Consider the following 19,659-nt stretch of genomic DNA (forward strand, 5'->3'; position numbering starts at 1 on the left):
ACATAAAAATACTGAATTTTAAATTATTTTTTTAGCAATTTTTCTAATGTCTAACACAGCTCTAAAAAGATGCATTAATTAATATGCAGCAAAAATGGATTGAAGATAATCTTTTTTTTTCTATGAAGGCCGTACCATCAAAAGCGAAATAATTAAATAAATCATTGTATACTCTTTTAGATTTCGCGAATGTCGCGCTTGTTATTCATAGCGTAAAAAATGTCGAAAAAACGCGGCATTATCTTTTAAGAACCCGGCCGGAAATAGATTCATATATATATGGTTAACAACTATATATATTTAAATATTTTTTTTAATATTGAATGTACTATATTTTTTTTATATTCTATCGAATATATTTTATATGTCATTACAAAACTATATTACATTCAATATTAACATTAAAAAAAAATAACATCAATTTAAACTTTCGTAACCCTGTAATTGGTTATTGGCTTCAGTAGTTCAGTTCTATATAAACCACGGTCCACGCTTGAGCTAGCATCACCAGCATGGCTCTGCCTAGGCTTATAATTAGAAAGGCCAGGGTATTATTATTGGTTGAAAAGTTTGTACATTATTATTACAGGTATTGTGTCTTTAAAGGGACTGTGAACGTAAATTTTTCTCATCTTAATATAAAATCTTAACATTATCTCATTCATAATATCTCACAGATAGAGCAAAACGCGCTTTTGTTTGCTTAAAAAACGGCTTTTTCCGACGATTTTTATAAGGTACAGGGAAAGGAAGAAATTTTCCGTATTATATAAAATGTCCATTAAATTGATTTTTTCTCCCATTATAGCTAAAATTAAACTTTTTCACATAGTTCTAGATTTTTCCTAACAGTTAAGCTGACTTTTAACATAATCCTTGCTTTAAACCAATGTATAGTTACTTAGAAATTGATAAAATAAGCAATATTTTTTATTGAAAACCAAATACAATAACAAAGCCAGAAACAGGTTTTTTATTATTATCCAATTAACTTTAGATGGCCCATCTCTTGCCCACCTTTAATTACAAATTTGTAAATAATAAAGATGCAAAATCCTTAACAGACAGTAAATTGTTTCAACTATATATGACAAGTTAAATATCCCTACAAACATTATAAGAAACAAAAACGTTCAGATTTTCCCTGTTTTTTCCTTTTTCCCTCTCAAAATACCATAAAATCAAGGCATTATTCCTGGATATTTTTGTTAATAGGACGTTTTTGGTTGATCAGTGTAGTGAAATGTGCTTAGTAAATGTTAAGATTTGATAATCAGATGAGAAATTTTTACGTTCACACTCCCTTTAATGGCTTTTCACATGTCTTATTTTATAAAGTAGGAAGGCTTTTTTTTGTCTGAAGCTTAAGATCTCGGAATTTCACCTTGCATAGAGCATTCGTAAAATGTACTGGGGTGCCCTTTCTTTACTGTTTAGTTTTAATAAGAATTAAAAAAAAAACAATATTAGGGTTACTTTTCCTAGGAGTGAGAATAAATATATATAGTTATAAACATTCCCTGATCTTATGAGAAGCTAATTGAATAGGAGAACCATACAGATCGATCCAGCGGTTTGTAAGCTCAGCATTGTTAATTTTTAAAACATGCATTTTTAAACTCTCTTTACAAACTAGAATGGAAGAAAATAAAACCAAACAAATCAAATACATATAAGACCGATCTTTATTTATCCATCTTTCTTTATTACTTTAAATATATAATATTTATTTCCATATTTTTATTCTGTTCTTTACTTAGGAATGATAACTTTTTAACCTAACCAAAATATTCAGGGTCTGCTGTATTCCGGGCTGTTCCTGTACCACCTGGCGTCGTATGAGAGCGGCGGCGAGGCGCTGGTGTCCTGCGGCATGTTGGAGTCACTCCTTAAAGTGTTCATGAAGCAAGGGATACATTTGATACAAAAATTTGATACATAGTTGGAATTACTAAGTTATTTAGAATCATGACCAAAATTTTGCTAAATTTGATATAAAAAGTGCCTTAAAACTCCTATTTTTAAATTTGCTACAGTATAACTAAAATTAATTGACACAATTCTGTGCTAAACAAACCTTTAGATTTGTTGACATTTCTCTTAACACAGATGGAGTTAATAAAATTCATACTTACAAAATAGAGATAAATATCTGCTTTTTATACTGTTGTTATCAATTTTGCTTTATGACAACTGAAAAACTTGCAGGTAAGGTTTAAAAATGTTGTACCAAATGTCTAAAAAGATATTTTTCAGCTTATTTTAGTGCAACTATCATGACAGGCAATCAGAACTAGTGAGGAATAATTTATTATGGAAACACAACTTTAGGTGCCCTTAAATGGTTTTAGAGAGATGTAGTATTAGTTATGCACAGTTGTATTCAGTATAATTTTTGTTATCAATGTTGTGCCAAAGTGCCTCAATAAAATGACCCTCAGAACAGGAGGAAACTGGTAGTGGATGTATCATTTACTAAATTATACATAGATATCCAATTAAAAATATTTTGATTGTGTAATTGTAAAACAATAAAATATGTATAGTCTAAATATTTTTGCAGTTCTTTATTGATATTACAATTATAAATGATGACAATAGGAGCTCCTTCTAATCCAAAAACAATAAAATATGTATAGTCTAAATATTTTTTACAGTTCTTTATTGATATTACAATTATAAATGATGGCAATAGGAGCTCCTTTAAATCCACAAACAATAAAATATGTATAGTCTAAATATTTTTAACAGTTTTTCATTGATTTTATAATTTTCAAAGAAGACCATTAGAGCCCCATAAAATCCACAAGCAATCAATTGGGTTATGAGGTGAAAGAGCATGCATTGATGTTTCCATTTGGCCATCATAAGTAGGTAGATTAGTAATTATACAATTCATTCATACCTCTTCTCAATGCAAATAAAAGGCTTCAGTTTGGAAAAAAGCATAAGGCACTCTGAAATCAGAAGAAACAAATCATGTAAATAAGTGCCCTTTTAAATCTTCATGCCACCTATTGCTTTTAAAGACAAAATTGCCTTCTTGTAAGGTTCCATATAATCATCATTTTAAGGGGAATTGGAAATCTAATTGCTATTTGGTGTCGTGTGAGGGTCTACAAGTGTACACAAAAAGGGCAGGGGGAATGAAATATTTTCCCCTCATCAAAAATTATTTATATATATATAGATGTTTAGATTAAAAGGAATAAATAAATTTGAAAAATATTTCTAGAGCCATTTCTTTTATTGTGATAGTAGTTTGATTTTTTTACATTCATACAGTTGCTTCAGAAAGCATCATTCATCACTTCTCTGGTCTCTCTGGTCTGATCATACATAAATGTTCTGCTATTAAATTACCCAAGGATTGAGAAGATGATTCTATATATGTACCACTAAAAGGGTCCCTTCAACATTACCTATTTATCCTCACAAACATGATACTATCTTGTAAAGAAATACTTTTACAATTGCTATTTTTATTGTATAGAGGGCTCTACTTGTCTATTCTATGATGATATGGGGGTGACTCCTAATAGGGGAAGGCAGTTCAATATTTACAGTACAAAGGTTTATTTTGTACAGCCTTCCCTTGTTCAAAGGCAGCCCTAAAACATCATAGACTATACAAAAAAAGGGCAGGGGGAATTAAATATTTTTCCTTCATCAAAGATTATTTATATATGTATGATGATTTGGGGGTGCCTTTAAAAAGGGTAAGGCAGTACAAAAATTACCTCATCTGAGTAAATTATGCAGAACTTAACAAATTTTTATTGTCATAATAATAAATATGTTAAATGTTAAATAGAACATTGATACAGGAAAGGCATTATTTCCTATAAGTTATATTTATGTGGCATTGCAATAAGTATATTTTCTAACTAAAATTTTTTCTGTATCAATGTCCTATTTTACAAAATCATTATTTTTTTAAATAGCTATTTTATTTCATACTGGGCTCTATTTGTATAGTCTATGATGTTTTATATATAAATAATCTTTGATGAGGGGAAAATATTTCATTCCTCTGCCCTTTTTGTGTACACTTGTAGACCCTCACACAATACCAAATAGTAATTAGATTTCCAATTCCCCTTAAAATGATGATTATATGGAACCTTACAAGAAGGCAATTTTGTCTTTAAAAGCAATAGGTGGCATGAAGATTTAAAAGGGCACTTATTTACATGATTTGTTTCTTCTGATTTTAGAGTGCCTCATGCTTTTTTTCCATACTGAAGCCTTTTATTTGCATTGAGAAGAGGTATGAATGAATTGTATAATTACTAATCTACCTACTTATGATGGCCAAATGGAAACATCAATGCATGCTCTTTCACCTCATAGCCCAATTGATTGCTTGTGGATTTAATGGGGCTCTAATGGTCTTCTTTGGTAATTATAAAATCAATGAAAAACTGTTAAAAATATTTAGACTATACATATTTTATTGTTTTTGGATTAAAAGGAGCTCCTATTGTCATCATTTATAATTGTAATATCAATAAAGAACTGCAAAAATATTTAGACTTTACATATTTTATTGTTTTACAATTACACAATCAAAATATTTTTAATTGGATATCTATGTATTATTTAATAAATGATACATCCACTACCAGTTTCCTCCTGTTCTGAGGGTCATTTTATTGAGGCACTTTGGCACAACATTGATAACAAAAATTATACTGAATACAACTGTGAATTACTAATACTACATCTCTCTTAAACCATTTTAGGGCGCCCAAACTTTTTTTTCATAATTCATTATTCCTTACTAGTTCTGATTGCCTGTTATGTTAGTTGCACTAAAATAAGCTGAAAAATATCTTTTTAGACATTTGGTCCAACATTTTTAAACCTTAATTGCAACTTTTTCAGTTGTCAATAAGCACAATTGATAATAACTGCATAATAAGCAGTAATTTATCTCTTATTTTACAAGCATTAGTTTATTAACTCCATCTGTGTTAAGATAAATGCCAACAAATCTAAAGGTTTGTTTAGCACAGAATTGTGTCAATGAATTTTAGTTATACTGCAGCAAATTTAAAAATAGGAGTTTTAAGGCACTTTTTATATCAAATTTAGCAGAATTTTTGTCATAATTCTGATTAACTAAGTAATTCCAAATATATATCAAATTTTTAAAACTTGCTTCGCGATCACTTTAAGGTCATACAGTTGGCCAGCAGTGAATTGGAACACATTACTTTTGTTACTAGGTATGTTTTTCATGGTTTGATATACAAGTATTACACTGAAAGCTAGGTAAAAAAACAAGGTTGACATCATCCATAATGTATATCATAGAAATAAAGAAAAATACGCACAATTTATAAAAATAAGTTTCTTTGTCTTTTAAAGCATGACCGACGGACGTAGTAAATTATATACTGGTTTCTCGCCGTCTGTCTTGAAAAGGATCGCATGTTAAAGATTGCATCACAGACGTATAAAGCGGACAAACAAAGCGTATTATAATAAAGTAGATTCTTTATAATAAGAAATATATTCAAAAGTTTAGAAAAATTTGTTTTTCATTCTTTTTCCAGCGTGGCTTCGAAACAAATTAAAATCGATTATAAACGGTTCTCAGCCATAATGATAAAACATGTATACTGACCATTTTCCAAATAAAAATCATAATACAAGTACCAGTTTTGGTAGCCTAAGCCTTAAGCCTCTCAGGGCTAACAAAACTGGCTTTAATTATATGATTTTTATTTGAATATCCACAGAAAGCTATCTATAATACGATGGAATGAAAAATATTATTTAGGGCTGTAAGAGTGATAGATCTAATCACAAACCTGGACATGGCAAGTTTTTCAGACCCACGCGTGACTAACAACCTTCATCAACAGGCGGGAGTTAGAGGTGGACCACTGTAGAAAGCATCAACCCTTCCAGATCCAGGTATAACTTATTCCAGTATGGCTTCGAAACCGTAATATCTGGAGGATTAGAACTGGTTTTCAGTATAAGACTTTTCAGTAATTGAGAAAAAATCTTAGTGGGGGGACGGTATGATCAGGAATAAAACAATTAATTTAGACTTTTCATGGGTATGCTTCATGTCATCAAAAATTTAAAGATTTATATGTTTGGTACAATACCCCTAAGCGGCATAATAGTTGTGCCCTTATATTTTCAATTTTGAAATAGATGGTTTTAGTACATAAACAACAATCTTGTAGGTTGGAACTAAAGAGGAACGACTAACCAAAGTTATTGAGGAGGCAGAAACTATTCATGACGTAGCGGCCATAGCCGCTCAGGAGGAGCTGGCGGCGGCTCAGGATGCGGATGCTGTTGATCCCATTGCTGGTCCTAGTGGCTCAGGTTCTAGCTCTAGGCTAGCTTCTCATCTTATTCAACAGGTATGCATTGTTTATTTATACAGGGATCTTAAGGGATAAGACAATGGACGATAAGTTTTTTAAGTTGCAAGCCAACGAATGAGAGATGTGTTGATTAAACCTTCAAGACCAGTAAAACTTACAGTCCAGTGTAACTTCCTTTCCTGGCATTTATAGAAGTTGAATAAGAAATGATAAGTTGATAAGAAAATGTAAAAAAGAGATAGGATATATGAAGAAATATTGATTTTAATCTAATATTGTATAACACAAACTTTGCTTAAATAAAAATAAAATCCTATAACGTAGCCCTATACTATTGAAAATAGTTAAATATAACAAAACATATTATTAATATCAATCTATCTGATTATTTAGGACGTACCCAAGCCTGGTTTGACCTGCCTACCCCAGCGGGCTGCCTTGCTAAAATCTATGCTCAACTTCTTAAAGAAGGCTATTCAGGAATGGGTTATTAAATGATTTAAGACGAAGTAAAATATTGTTTTAGTTTAAAAAAAGATTGTACTAAAATAATTTACGTTTCTGTAGACACAACGGGAAACATGGTTCTTATGGGATAGGACAAAAGACGAAGTATTGAAATTAAATCAAGATTTACCTAATAAAAATTAGGTACTCAAAGTTTTTGAGTTGACGAATAAGTAAACTTGTTTCTGAAACTTTGGATACCATTATGATATTTACACCATTTTACCCTCCCTGCCTGGGGTTTAGGTCTAAATTTATCTAATATTAGTACTTGTTTGGGACAGGGATCTAAAGGGACAAGACAATGGCGGATAAATTGATGTACATCAGCAATGATGATACACAAAATTACCCCTTCTGTGGAGTATAATTAGTTGTTGAAAGCTTTAGACACTTAACTTGATTAATCAACCATTCAAAATTCAATAAAAGTCCCTAGAGTTGTTAAAGCAACGAAGAAGAAAATAAAGCTTTGGGGACTAGTGTAATAAACAGTCCACTTCCTTCCTTCATTTAATCCTCCATAACTTAGGACCCCACGTTCAGCGACTCCATACGCCACGTGATGGGAGGGAAGTTTGCCCAACAGTTTGAAGCATATAATCAGTAATGCCGAGTACTATGGCCCCAGCCTGTTCTTGTTAGCCACGGATGTTGTTACTGCTTATGTTTTCCAGGTAAGCTTTCCCTTTATTTTTTCTCGTTCTGCGTTTTCAAAGATGTTTAGTTAGATAAGTTTGCTGATTTTTTTGCCATGTGTCAAGATGCCTGTAGGAAATGAATGAGGGGGGAGAGGGGGAGTTGAACCTACACACTTTTATTTTTGCTTTCAAAAGAAAAAATTTAGGTGTGAGAGTAAGGGGGGGGGGAAGTTCTGACACATTTGCGTAAACAGCGAGTATAGGCTTTATCTTTGGGACGGACGGACAGACAGACATCGTTCTACTTTGTATTATAGATTAGATATTTAGTAGGGAGGGATGGGACATTGGGCTGTAAATTACACTAGCCCCCAAAGTTTTCAAATAACATTTTCTTATTCTTTGGCCTAACAACCTTGGGTACTTTTATTGATTTTTTATTGGTTGGTTCATTAAGTTGAGTGTCCTAACATTTCAATCACTTATTGTAATCTACAGAAGGGGTAACGATGTGTATCATCATTAGAGATGAACATCAATTTATCAGCCATTGTCTTATCCCTTTATATCCCTGTAATTATCTAATTAACTAATGAGCAATTTTATTCCAGGTTGAATATCAGTGATACGAGGGAATGGGGCCGGTGCCCAGCAAATCCAGGAGGTTGCGCAACAGTTTTCGGCCAGAGCAGTAGAATCAAGAACACTTGTGTGTTTGGCGGCGCACCCAAGGGTCTTCAGCTGCGAGACATTGAGAACGGCTGCTGATTATTAGAATTATTATTTTATGTTCAAGTTAAATAAATATAAAAATACAACAAAAAATTTTATAATTTTTTCTATTCTTAAAAGCGAAGCTTCTCTATAATTAGGGTCAGTCGTTTTTTACCACTTTCTCACGATTTTTACCACCCGATTTTACCACAATTTTTGGTCAATTTTTACCCGATTTCCGGTAAAATTTTACCAATTTAGGACAAAAATATTACCAGGTGTTGAACAGTTTTACCACTTTTTCAGTAAAATCTTACAGAAATTTGCGGTAAGATTTTACCAAAAAAGTGGTAAAAATTGGTCAAAATCTGGTATAAATTTGCGTCCTAAAATGGTAATATTTTACCCGAAATCTGGTAAAATTTGACCGAAAATTGTGGTAAAAAAAGCTGGTAAAAACCGTGAGAAAATACCACAAAAAGTGTTTTTACCACGGTTACGGTAAAAACTAGGTTTTTTTCTGGTATTAATTAAGTCCTGGGATCAAACTTACTTGCTCAAAAATTTTGTCATAAATGAGAAAGCTTCAAACAGAGGTAGATTCTTTTTAAAAATTAAGCTCGCTAGTGAGGCAAAATTATTTTTGTTAAAATCCTCAAAAATCGCTTTAAAAATCAACAAAAATGTAATAAAATCATAAAAAGGGTTATTACCATATGATTTTGTTTAATTTTTGTAGATTTTTAATAAGCTTTTTGATGATTTTTTACAAAAATAATTTTGCCTCACCATCCAGTAGCAAGTGTATTTTTTTTAAAGAATCCACCCCAGCTTGAGTGGAAAGTCTTATTATTGTCTGCTAATAATGTTCCTTTTAAGATTTGACAAAAAATCAGAAGCGTAATCTAGATATAGTATGTCTATTGACCTATATGACTATAATAAGTCACCACTTATATAAAGCCAGTCACGTCACTGTATTATTTTTTATTAATTGATTTTTTTTAGCGATGGAGTATATACCCGAAAAGAAAATGATACTTTGCCGAAACATTGCTGCTCTGGTCTACTAATAGATTTATTAAGGTCAGAACTTGAAATAACTTGCTGGTATGTAAATAGAAACTGCAATGCTAATAATGGAAACAGATAAAAATTGATTATATCCTATTGTGGATTTTGCTTTTTCTCTCTGATGTAATGGATTCCTACTATAGGACTTGATTGGCCTTGTTTTAATTTTAACGATGATAAAACATTTAGAACTTTAAACCTTATAGTTAAAGTTATGCATAAAAACCAATCCTATACTAAACTTTCAGCTTTCAAATCATATTTACTCCGTAAAAAGTATAACAACTTTGACACAATGCCATCGAAGGTGATTTGACTTTTGTGTCAGAACCTGAATTGGGACATAGTGCATTTCATTACCCTAGGTTAGGTAACTTCATTTCACTTTTCAATAAAATCTAAAATGCAGCGGTTTTTGCAGGAGATACCATTTTATGTGAAAATTTTAGAGTAAAATTAAACAGTTTTTACTTAATTTCTACTTCTATTTTCAACTGAAGAAAAAATCCTTTTGTGTATATACAGAATCATTGTTGATACTTACTCTTATCAAAAAAAAAATTTAAAACTAACCCATAAAAGCCGATTTTTTCATTTTGTTCAATATGGGTAAAATAAAAATATTACCACTTCCAAAGGGTTAAAATCAAAATTTCAAAGCTCTAATATGTTGTTCATCGAAAATAAATAGCAGTTTATAAGGACTTTTTTAATCCATCTTCTCATTTAACAGGAAAAAAAACAAAAATAGAATATATTTTTCAGTTTTTCCCAAGGTTGGGGTAAATTTTAAATGGGAGGAGTATGAAAAATATTTTGGGTGTGCCTACGGCACTCCAAATTCGTTTGGGGGGGGGCGGGGGGGGTAATCACCCGTTTACCCCCCCCCCCCCCTTGGACGTCTATGGTGACAATACCCACAAGTAGTGAAGATCAAAGAAATTCAAGACCGACAAATGTACAAATTTGTTATAGAGTAGATGAATGCAGTGGCCATGGAAAACTACAATTATAGAGTAGATTTATATTAAGTTTTTTTTAAATTATTTCTCTTGAATGACCCTGTAGATTAGCTCTATACTTTTTTTCTTTTTCAGAAAATTTGAGGATGATCTTGGATTTACATATGATCTAGTCAGGAATTGGTTTTATTTAATCAAAATAAAAGAAGCACGAAACCCAAAGATTTTTCTGTTTTTGCTACCCTTGTCAATTATTTTGTCTAAGCTACTCTATGAGTATTTGTGTCGTTCTGTCCTTCTGTTTGGTTCTAGACTGTATGAAAATATAGTAAAAATAAAAAGATGTTTTACTTTTTTATTGCAAACGGCTTGGTTTTTTTTTACATCTTGTAACAGTAACAAGCCTTTTTTACTCCACAGGGGGATCATAGGCCACTGGCAATTTGTCAGTGTTTCTGTAACATTTTGGCTTTTTTTATGGATATGGGATAGGGTTGTCAGCCCTAAGCCCAATGATTGTGGTGTAAAGCTTCTATTTGCCCATCAGACAACCAACCCTTTGATTGCACGACCTTTGTCTGAGAAGTCCTAACTGTGCATGGTAGTGAGTTGCGCCTGTTTTGGGCCAAGGCATTCCCTCTAACTATTTATGTCGCGCACCTGACATAGCAGCAGTAGGAACAATTTTTAACGTCTCTAGTTATGACGCGGTGTCGGACCGAGATTCGAACCTATCACCTCCACGACGACGAGCGGATGCGCTACGTGTTGAGCCACGGTCGCGGGTATTTTACATCTTGTAGAGAACTGATATCACACCAAGCTACAATTGAATCAAGACAAAAGTAAGTGCCGAGCTCTAAGACCTATGTATGGTGAAATAAGACATAAAACCATGTTGATTCCAGGTAAAACCAAAATATTTCAGCGGGATCTTTATGAGATTTAGATTTAAAAATATCAAGTTTAATTTTCACCCCCTAGGAGTTGCCGCATAATCATGACAAGAAAAGCAAAGATTACTTATTTAAAATTTTGAACAACTTTGCTTTTATAAAGTTTTTGATAAAACCACTCCTGAAGGGAGTTAATTAATTGCTATTTTTATCAGTTGCTTTGCTAAGGTCACGGAAATTTAGTCTTTAATAAATCATATATAGAGAGGTTTTATGAAAGACTTTATAAAAGCAAAGTTGTTCAACTTTTTAAATATATAATCTTTGCTTTTCTTGTCATGATTATGCGGCAAATCCTAGGGGGTGAAAATTGAATTTGAAATTTTCAAATCTAATTTTCTCAAAAAGATCCCGCTGAAATATTTTGGTTTTACCTGGAATCAACATGGTTTTATGTCTAATTTTACGATACATAGGTCTTAGAGCTCGGCACTTACTTTTGTCTTGATTCAATTGTAGCTTGGCGTGATATAGAAGCTTTAGTTTGAGTGACGACATACTCTAACACATAGTAACAACACTACTAACAACATTATAGCCTACTTATGAGATTGTGTTTAATTCAGAGGTGAACTCTTAAAAAACTTTTGTCTCACTAAAATCAGTTTGCCTCTTTGATTTTAGTGGGGCAAACTGATTTTAGTGAGGCAAAAGTTTTTTAAGAATTCACCTCAGGGCTCGGAAGCTTCAGCCTCAATCACATTCAACTGTGCTAATAAAGAGGCGGCTGTCATAACCTAAATTATTTTATATTTTTTTAGCATTTTTTGTTTAAAATATCAGAAATGCTATAAATTTACAGCCTACGTCGTTAATTAAGATGCATTAAACTAAACCAAAAATAGAGTCGAAGATCCTAAATGGGGTACATATGAGGTTTGTATTTTAGTTTCTTAAAATCAAGGACAATTTTGTCTATAGCAAAAAAAAAATTTGCAGATAAGTATAGAAAAACGGTTTTATTTGTATACATAGATCTTGAGTACAAAACAAACTTGATATTAAACAATTTATTGTGAATATTAGATAAAGATAGGTTTCTAGCAAATTTAAATTTTAGAATGGTGAGTGGAATGGATTAATGAACGCACTTGTCAAAAAACAAACTGATATGGTTCTTTCTTCTTTAAAGGTAAGAATTAAATGCCTCTATGGACCTTTCATAGAGAGAAGTATCTAATCACAAACAACTTTAATTGTAGCTACAAAAAGTTAAAAAGGGTTAATGTGATATTTGTTTTATGCCTTCACATGACAAGAAATGATTTACAAACACCATAAAGGATTTTTAAAAACCTGTCAGAACTTCCGTGAGAAGCAAAAATCAAATGACTCGGTCAACTAGATCAGAGTTGTTAACATGAAGAGAAATAAATAATTTGCTGCACTTTTCTTGCATATAATTGTCTGCGTTTGAGCTAGTTTTTTTTTCTGTAATGCGATATCCTTGCTATATTTTGAATTAAAAATATTTGAAAAGAAAATGTAAAATTTAAGTTTTAATTGGATTCTTTTCAAAAACTCTCAGTCAAACTTTATCTATATATTTTAAGTTACCTTTCAGTGTTAAAATTTAGCTTTCTAAATAACATAGCTTCTAACTAGCCTTAATTTTTTATATAGTTATAAAGGGGAAAAAGTATTGCCTAATTACCAACGTACCATTTTGGCAGAAATTAATAATCAATAACTTATTTTCTTTATTGTCTTGGGGAGTTTTGTATCTGAAAAAAATATTTCGTAGTTTTCAACAATTATACTCCAAATACTTGTTTTGACATAGTATATGATTTTGGAAATATTAATGGAACATTGCCAAAATCGAAGGTTATTATTTTGACTAAATAACTTGTAATGCAGCTAAAGGGTGTGCAAAAAGAATGTGGACCTTTTAAACTTCAAATTGTGCGGCTTGTTTTAATAGTAGAAAAATGGGGAATAGTCCTTTTCGTGACATCGCTTCTTATGGGGCGATTTGTCATATTTTTAAAATGGCTTTTTTAGGTTATCTTAGGTTAGGTTAGGTTAGGTTATATTGGGTTAGGTGATTGCCCCACAGGGTTAGGTTATTGGCCCCGCAGGGTTAGAGCCCCCCGCAAGGGGCTAGAAATAGGAGAAAATCTACTGTGAAAAATACGACAAATCGCCCCATAAGAAGCGATGTCACGAAAGGGACTAAACCCGAAAAATGTTATGCATACCGCTATGGATTTTTGCAATAGAAAAACGATTCTTGTGGTACTTATACAGTCTGTTACCTTTTTATATGTTCCATTATTCATTATTTGGCCACAACTTGGTTAAGTTTGCACACAAAACAGACATTTTTCGACCTAAGATACTCAAATGGTTCCTTTATAAGCCCAATCAATCTTTTTTAAGATATGTTTATTACCCCGTCCCGGATTTGAAAAATTTTGTTAAAATTTTTGCCCCCAGCCAAAATATGGTTGATTTATGCATAAAAATGACCCATGCAAAATATTTTTTCTGTAATGCAAAAATTGCGACGGTACAAGCACTGCAAAGTTTTTAATATCTGCAAAAAACCCTGTTTTTATGGCTTTTTGGGGGCTTTTGTACCATCCCAATTTTAAAGATTTTTACAAAATTTCAATTCAAGTGTGTTGATATATACCTGAAATTTACCAAAAAAAATGGGGGCAGTCTCAATTATAACATATGAAGGTGTAGCAAGTAATCTTCCAAATACAAAATTGTCAAATTGCATACATATATAATAGGATTGGGCCAGATACTTTTTTGGACGGATATTGGATATCTAACTGATTTATAATGCCAGATATCTGGCATCTGGCCAGATATCTAGCAAATATCCATTAATTTGGCCGGATATCTGGTTATTCGGCTGGATGTCCGGTAATTTGCCGGATATTAAATATCTTGCATTATAAATCTTCTGGATATCCGGTATCCAGCCAAAAAAGTATCTGGCTCACCTCTATTATATAAGTATGAAATTTGTTTGATACACAAAAGTATACCTTCTGTAGATTAAACTTAGCGGTTGAAACGTTTATACACTTAACTTAATAAACCAACTAATCAAAATTCGATAAAATTCTCAAAAGTTGTTAACCTAATGAATTAAAAAAACAATTATAAAACTTTGGGGACAAGTGAAATAAACAGTCCAATTTCCCCTCCCTCTCTGAATTATACCAGAGTGTACCAAAAGTCTAATAATAACTAGGTAGGCAAAGCACAATGGGCTGTTAATTACACTAGTCCCCGAAGTTTTAAAAACTTTTTCATTTGTTTGCTCAACAACTTTTTAGATTGTTTGAAATTTTAATTGGTTTAATAAGACGTTCCAACCACCTATTGTAATCAACAGAAAGGGTAAGTTTGTGTATAATCATGGGGTATACACGTTCGTTTATCAGCCATTGTCTTCTCTATCTAGATCCCTGTACCCAAAGTCTAATAATAACTGGAACTTTTTCATTTTTATTACACAAGAAATAACATGTTATTCAAGAATCTAAAGGAATTAATAATACACAAAATTAACCCTTCTGTAGATTAAAATTAGTGGTAGAAACGATTGAACACTCAAATTAATAAATCAACTAAATAAAATTTACTGAATTTCCCCAATGTTTTAACCCAAATGTAAGAAAACACCGTTATAACACTTTGGGGACTAATTTAATAAACAGCTCAATGTCCCCTCCCTCCCTGAACTATACAATAGTGTATCACAAGTCTAATAATAACTAGGGAGGGAGGGGACATTGGGCGTGTTTCTTACACTAGTCCCAGAAGGTTTATAATAACATTTTTTTTATTTCTTGGCTCAACAACTTTGGAGACTTTTATTGAATTTTAATTGGTTGGTTCATTAGGTTTAGGGATCAAACGTTTCAACCACTATGTAATCAACAATAAAGGGTCAGTTTGTGTATCATCATGGGATATACAAATAAATTTATCAGCCATTGTCTTATCCCTCTAGATCCCTGTACCCAAAGTCTAATAATAACTGGAACTTTTTCATTTTTATTACATAACAAGAAATAACATGTTACTCAAGGATCTAAAGGGATAAGACTATGGCTAATGAATTGATGTACATCCCCATTAATAATACACAAAATTAACCCTTCTGTAGATTAAAATTAGTGGTAGAAACGATTGAAAACTCAAATTAATAAACCAATCCATCAAAATTTATTGAAAGTCCCCAAAGTTATTTAGTCAACGAATAAGAAAAGGTTATTTTCAAACTTTTGGGACTAGTATATTAAACGGCCTATTTTGTCCCATCTATTTCTGATACTTATTAAATGCAAATCTTTTCTATAATATGAGTCTGAACGAACTCTTTTATTTAATCTAAGCAAGTTGAAATTTTTTGATTGAAAACTTTGGTGGATGATTCCTGTTACAATAAGGGTTTAGAAAGTGTAGCAACTATGCAATCGGTACTTCTGCTTTATAGCATTAGTTTTTGATATATAGAAGACGTAAGTTTCCCAAGTGCCAAGTCAAGCACATACCCCCCCCCCCATCTTCAAACCTTGAAAAAAGGAAGGGATACTTTCTAGTTTGTTTCTTAATTATATAAGGTCAGGTTAGGATAGTTTATATTGGGTACCAGGGACCCTTGCAAGTTAATATAAGGAGGGAGGGGTTGTCAGTGATCAAAAGACACTCTGAGGGAAAGCACCGAACATCTTTAATAAGCTAAGACATCTTTTTCCATTAAGTCAATACAAAATTAACAGAGATATACAATGAATAATGACACATAAAAAGATAATGTTAAAAATTATCTAATTTTCACAAGAAGAGCTTCTCCATAGTACTTTCTAGCGGTAACGCTCCTAAAGGACTCTTGGGCACCTGAGAGATGGGTCGATCCTCTAATTTTATTTAAGTGGTAATAACTGAAACATTCCCTGGATCTATCATAAACTTTAATGTAAAGAAGAAACAATTGCATACATATATAATAGGGTTGGGCCAATACTTTTTTGGCTGGATACCGGATATCCGGTTGATTTCTAATGACAGATAATCGTTATATGGCAAATTACTGGATATCTGGCCGAATAAAAGAACATTGGCCGAATAACCGGATATCTGGACGAATAACCGGATATCCGGCCAAATTATCGGATATCCGGCCAAATTATCGGATATCCGGTCAAATAACTGGATATCCGGCCAAATAACATATATTTGCCGGATATCTGGCATTATAAATCAGCCAGATATCCAGTATCCGTCCAAAAAAGTATCCGGCCCAATCCTATTATATATGTATGCTATTTGACAATTTTGTATTTGGAAGATTACTTGCTACACCATCATATGTTATAATTGAGACTGCCCCCATTTTTTTTGGTAAATTTCAGGTATATATCAACACACTTGAATTGAAATTTTGTAAAAATCTTTAAAATTGGGATGGTACAAAAGCCCCAAAAAAGCCATAAAAACAGGGTTTTTTGCAGATTTTTAAAACTTTGCAGTGCTTGTACCGTCGCAATTTTTGCATTACAGAAAAAATATTTTGCATGGGTCATTTTTATGCATAAATCAACCATATTTTGGCTGGGGGAAAAATTTTTAAAAAATTTTCAAATCCGGGACGGGGTAATGTTTATATATTTTAAGGAAATTCATGAAAATACTAAAAAAGGCAATTTTGGGTGTTATCTTTTATATGCAGAGTACAGTGTCCCGTCCTAGAAAGATTTTGTTAAAATTTTGGCCCCCAGACAAAATATGGTTGATTTATGCTAAAAAATGACCCATGAAAGATTTTTTTCTGTAATTGAAAAATTGTGATGGTACAAGCACTGCAAATTTTTTTAAAAAGACCTGTTTTTAAAGCTTTTGTACCATCTCAATTTTAAAGATTTTACAAAATTTTCTTGCTAGTGTGTCGATATAAACCTGAAATTTACCAAAAAAATGGAGGCCGTCTCAATTATAACATATGAAGGTGAAGCAAGTAATCTTCCAAAGTCAAAATTGTAAAATTGCATACATAAATAATAGGGTTGGGTCGGCTACTTTTTTGGACAGATACAGATATCCGGCTGATTTATAATAGCAAAAATTCTGTATCTGGCCGGATATCCGGCAAATATCCGGTTATTTGGCTGGATATCCAGTAATTTACCAGATACCGGATATCTGGCATAAGAAATCAGCCGGATATTAAGTATCCGGCTCAACCCTATTATATAGGTATGCAATTTTGACTTTAGAATATTACTTGCTACACCTTCATATGTTATAATTGTGACGTGTCAGATAGCTCTGATCAGCGATATGGCGCCAAAAATGAATGACCTATATTTGTCTAACAAAAATCAAAAGTGAGACTCCAATTTGCATAAGATACTTTTTTGAAAAAGATGAACTTATAAAATTGTAGGACTGAAATAGAAAACACAAATTAATAAACATATTAAAATATTTTCACTATAACAACAAAATATAGTAACATTTGCAAAAGAAAATTATACATTATAAAGTCACTTTGCTACGTGTATATATTAAAAGGGAGTGACGCATCTCAATAAGTATTCATATTTGTTACATTACACATAAAAAGAATAATCTTAACCATCAAATTAATCTTAATATAAATTAAACCACTTTAGCTTAAATTCATATCAATTAATTGAACGAAAGCAAAAGAACAAAAATATCAATATTCAAAACTAGAGTTGGCTCGATATAATTATCTCCCTATTGGCTAGTTTTCTATATGCATATCTATTTCTCAATAAATCTATTTTCCTCACCCGGCATTACTATCTAAAAGAAAGTAAATATTTAATAATCAAAATGATTTTAAAAAGATTTTTTAAATTATATTTTTTTCTTTACATTACCATCACCATGATGATTACAATTTTAGTTTAATATTTGAACACACAAAGTGTCGCCACAATCGAATTCTTTTAAAACAGAGTTTTCTTAAATTTATTATATTATAAATTTAAATTTTCTTTTTTATGATTAGAAATTAAATACATTGATATAAGGTAAATAGCAACATGAAATTAATAAAAAGGAATTTATTTTTAATAAAGTAAAATAATGGGTCTTATCGTTCTGGGCAATGAGAGTTTATTATGGATTATTGGAGCACTATGAGTTTTAAACAAATATTCCTTGGAAAACTTGAGCTCGTTTATAGACATTTATTTCCTATATAGATCTGACATGGATCTTGAAGCAATTAAGCAGGCCGTTTTGTACATGTTAAAAATTGGAAGATTTCATTAAATAAAAGTTATCGCAAATATACTTAGTAAATAATTCAAGTTTACCTCCTGTTAAGTAAAACAAATTATCGGAATAATAAAAAGATGTGAACAAGTCAGTTATCCATTATCAAGTGATTAAAAATAAGAAGAAAGAAGGTGCTGAAAGGAAAGCGCTAAATATTAGCTGCGCTTTACCTTACAGGAAACACATTGTTTACATGATATTTTAGGGGAAGGCACCAACTAAGGTATAAGAGAGAAGGCTTTTCTTCATGAATGCAAAGGACTGTATGAAGCTTCCTCATGGGGAAGTTATGATTGGCTGATGCATGTTTGCGGGGGATATTCGCGTACATATACGCAGTGCATGATACAATGACCTAATTTGCGTCCTCATGTTTGTATTTCAAAGTATAGGATGTACAGGTTGCGCCACATATCCTCGTTGCATCTATTTTCTAGGTAGTTATCCCTTAAACCTTTTGATCTACACATCTATAAGAAACAATAGCTATATTAATTAAGAAGACCCCAGCGCACTCATTCCCCCATCCCTATGGGCCTAATTAAAACCTAAAAATAAACCTAAATTAAAGTTTTTTACCATATTTTTAGTTTTTACCCATAAAATATATGCACAGTTCATTAAGTGGTTCCAGAGAAAATTAAGGTTGGGTCATTTTTAGGGTTTTATAGAGCCCCAGAGGGTTAGGGAAGTGAAGGTTGGATTGTTTCTTCTTGCTCTTATAATCAAATAGTTTATGACATAATTTGGTTTTTTTAGGCTCTAGAAGGATAGGGGGTTGTGGAGTGGTTGGTGATTTCTAAACTAAAAGTTAGTTTATACCCAAAAAATCTGCTCTGATGATCAAATAGTTAATGAGATAATTAAAGTTAAATTCATTTTTAGGATTTTTTTTTTTTGAGCCCACGAGGGGCTAGGGGAGGTTTGGAAGGTTGGTCATTAGGTTAGGGCCATTTTTAGGATTTTTGTGGCCCCGGGGGCTAGGGGGGAGGTGGAGTACCTTACCTAGAATATAGATGCAGAATATGATAATTATTATTGTCAGTTTGACATTATCAAAGCCTTTGACTTTTTTGTTCTTTTTTTTCATGTTATCAATGAATTTCATTGTCTATATTTTCTTTGAATAAGGAAGGAAACTATATAGTGAATATTAGCATTCTACTCCTAA

General features: G+C 31.9%; 2 protein-coding genes and 1 long non-coding RNA gene across 4 annotated transcripts in view; all 3 read left to right on the top strand.

Annotated features, from left to right (window-relative positions):
* Positions 1-19,659, top strand: part of LOC145326426 (glutamate receptor ionotropic, NMDA 2B-like) — a 295,851-nt gene that overhangs the window by 215,886 nt on the left and 60,306 nt on the right. For both annotated transcript variants that reach the window (XM_080169776.1, XM_080169777.1), the window contains exons 27-30: positions 9,224-9,301; positions 10,387-10,426; positions 12,051-12,083; positions 12,268-12,339. In XM_080169776.1, the coding sequence (XP_080025902.1) occupies positions 9,224-9,301; positions 10,387-10,426; positions 12,051-12,083; positions 12,268-12,339 (223 nt within the window). The remainder of the gene's footprint in view (positions 1-9,223; positions 9,302-10,386; positions 10,427-12,050; positions 12,084-12,267; positions 12,340-19,659) is intronic.
* LOC145325479 (uncharacterized) lies at positions 5,085-6,552 on the top strand. Its single transcript, XR_013881494.1, has 3 exons — positions 5,085-5,231; positions 5,789-5,925; positions 6,207-6,552. It is a non-coding gene; the product is annotated as an uncharacterized LOC145325479 (long non-coding RNA).
* On the top strand, positions 7,460-8,307 carry LOC145325478 (uncharacterized). Its single transcript, XM_080168463.1, has 2 exons — positions 7,460-7,537; positions 8,113-8,307. The coding sequence occupies exons 1-2, from the start codon at positions 7,512-7,514 to the stop codon at positions 8,267-8,269; spliced, it is 183 nt and encodes a 60-aa protein (XP_080024589.1). The 5' UTR covers positions 7,460-7,511; the 3' UTR covers positions 8,270-8,307.

The sequence above is a fragment of the Acartia tonsa genome, chromosome 8 (genome assembly GCF_053477335.1).
Source record: "Acartia tonsa isolate MP-2025a chromosome 8, ASM5347733v1, whole genome shotgun sequence".
NCBI lineage: Eukaryota > Metazoa > Arthropoda > Copepoda > Calanoida > Acartiidae > Acartia > Acartia tonsa.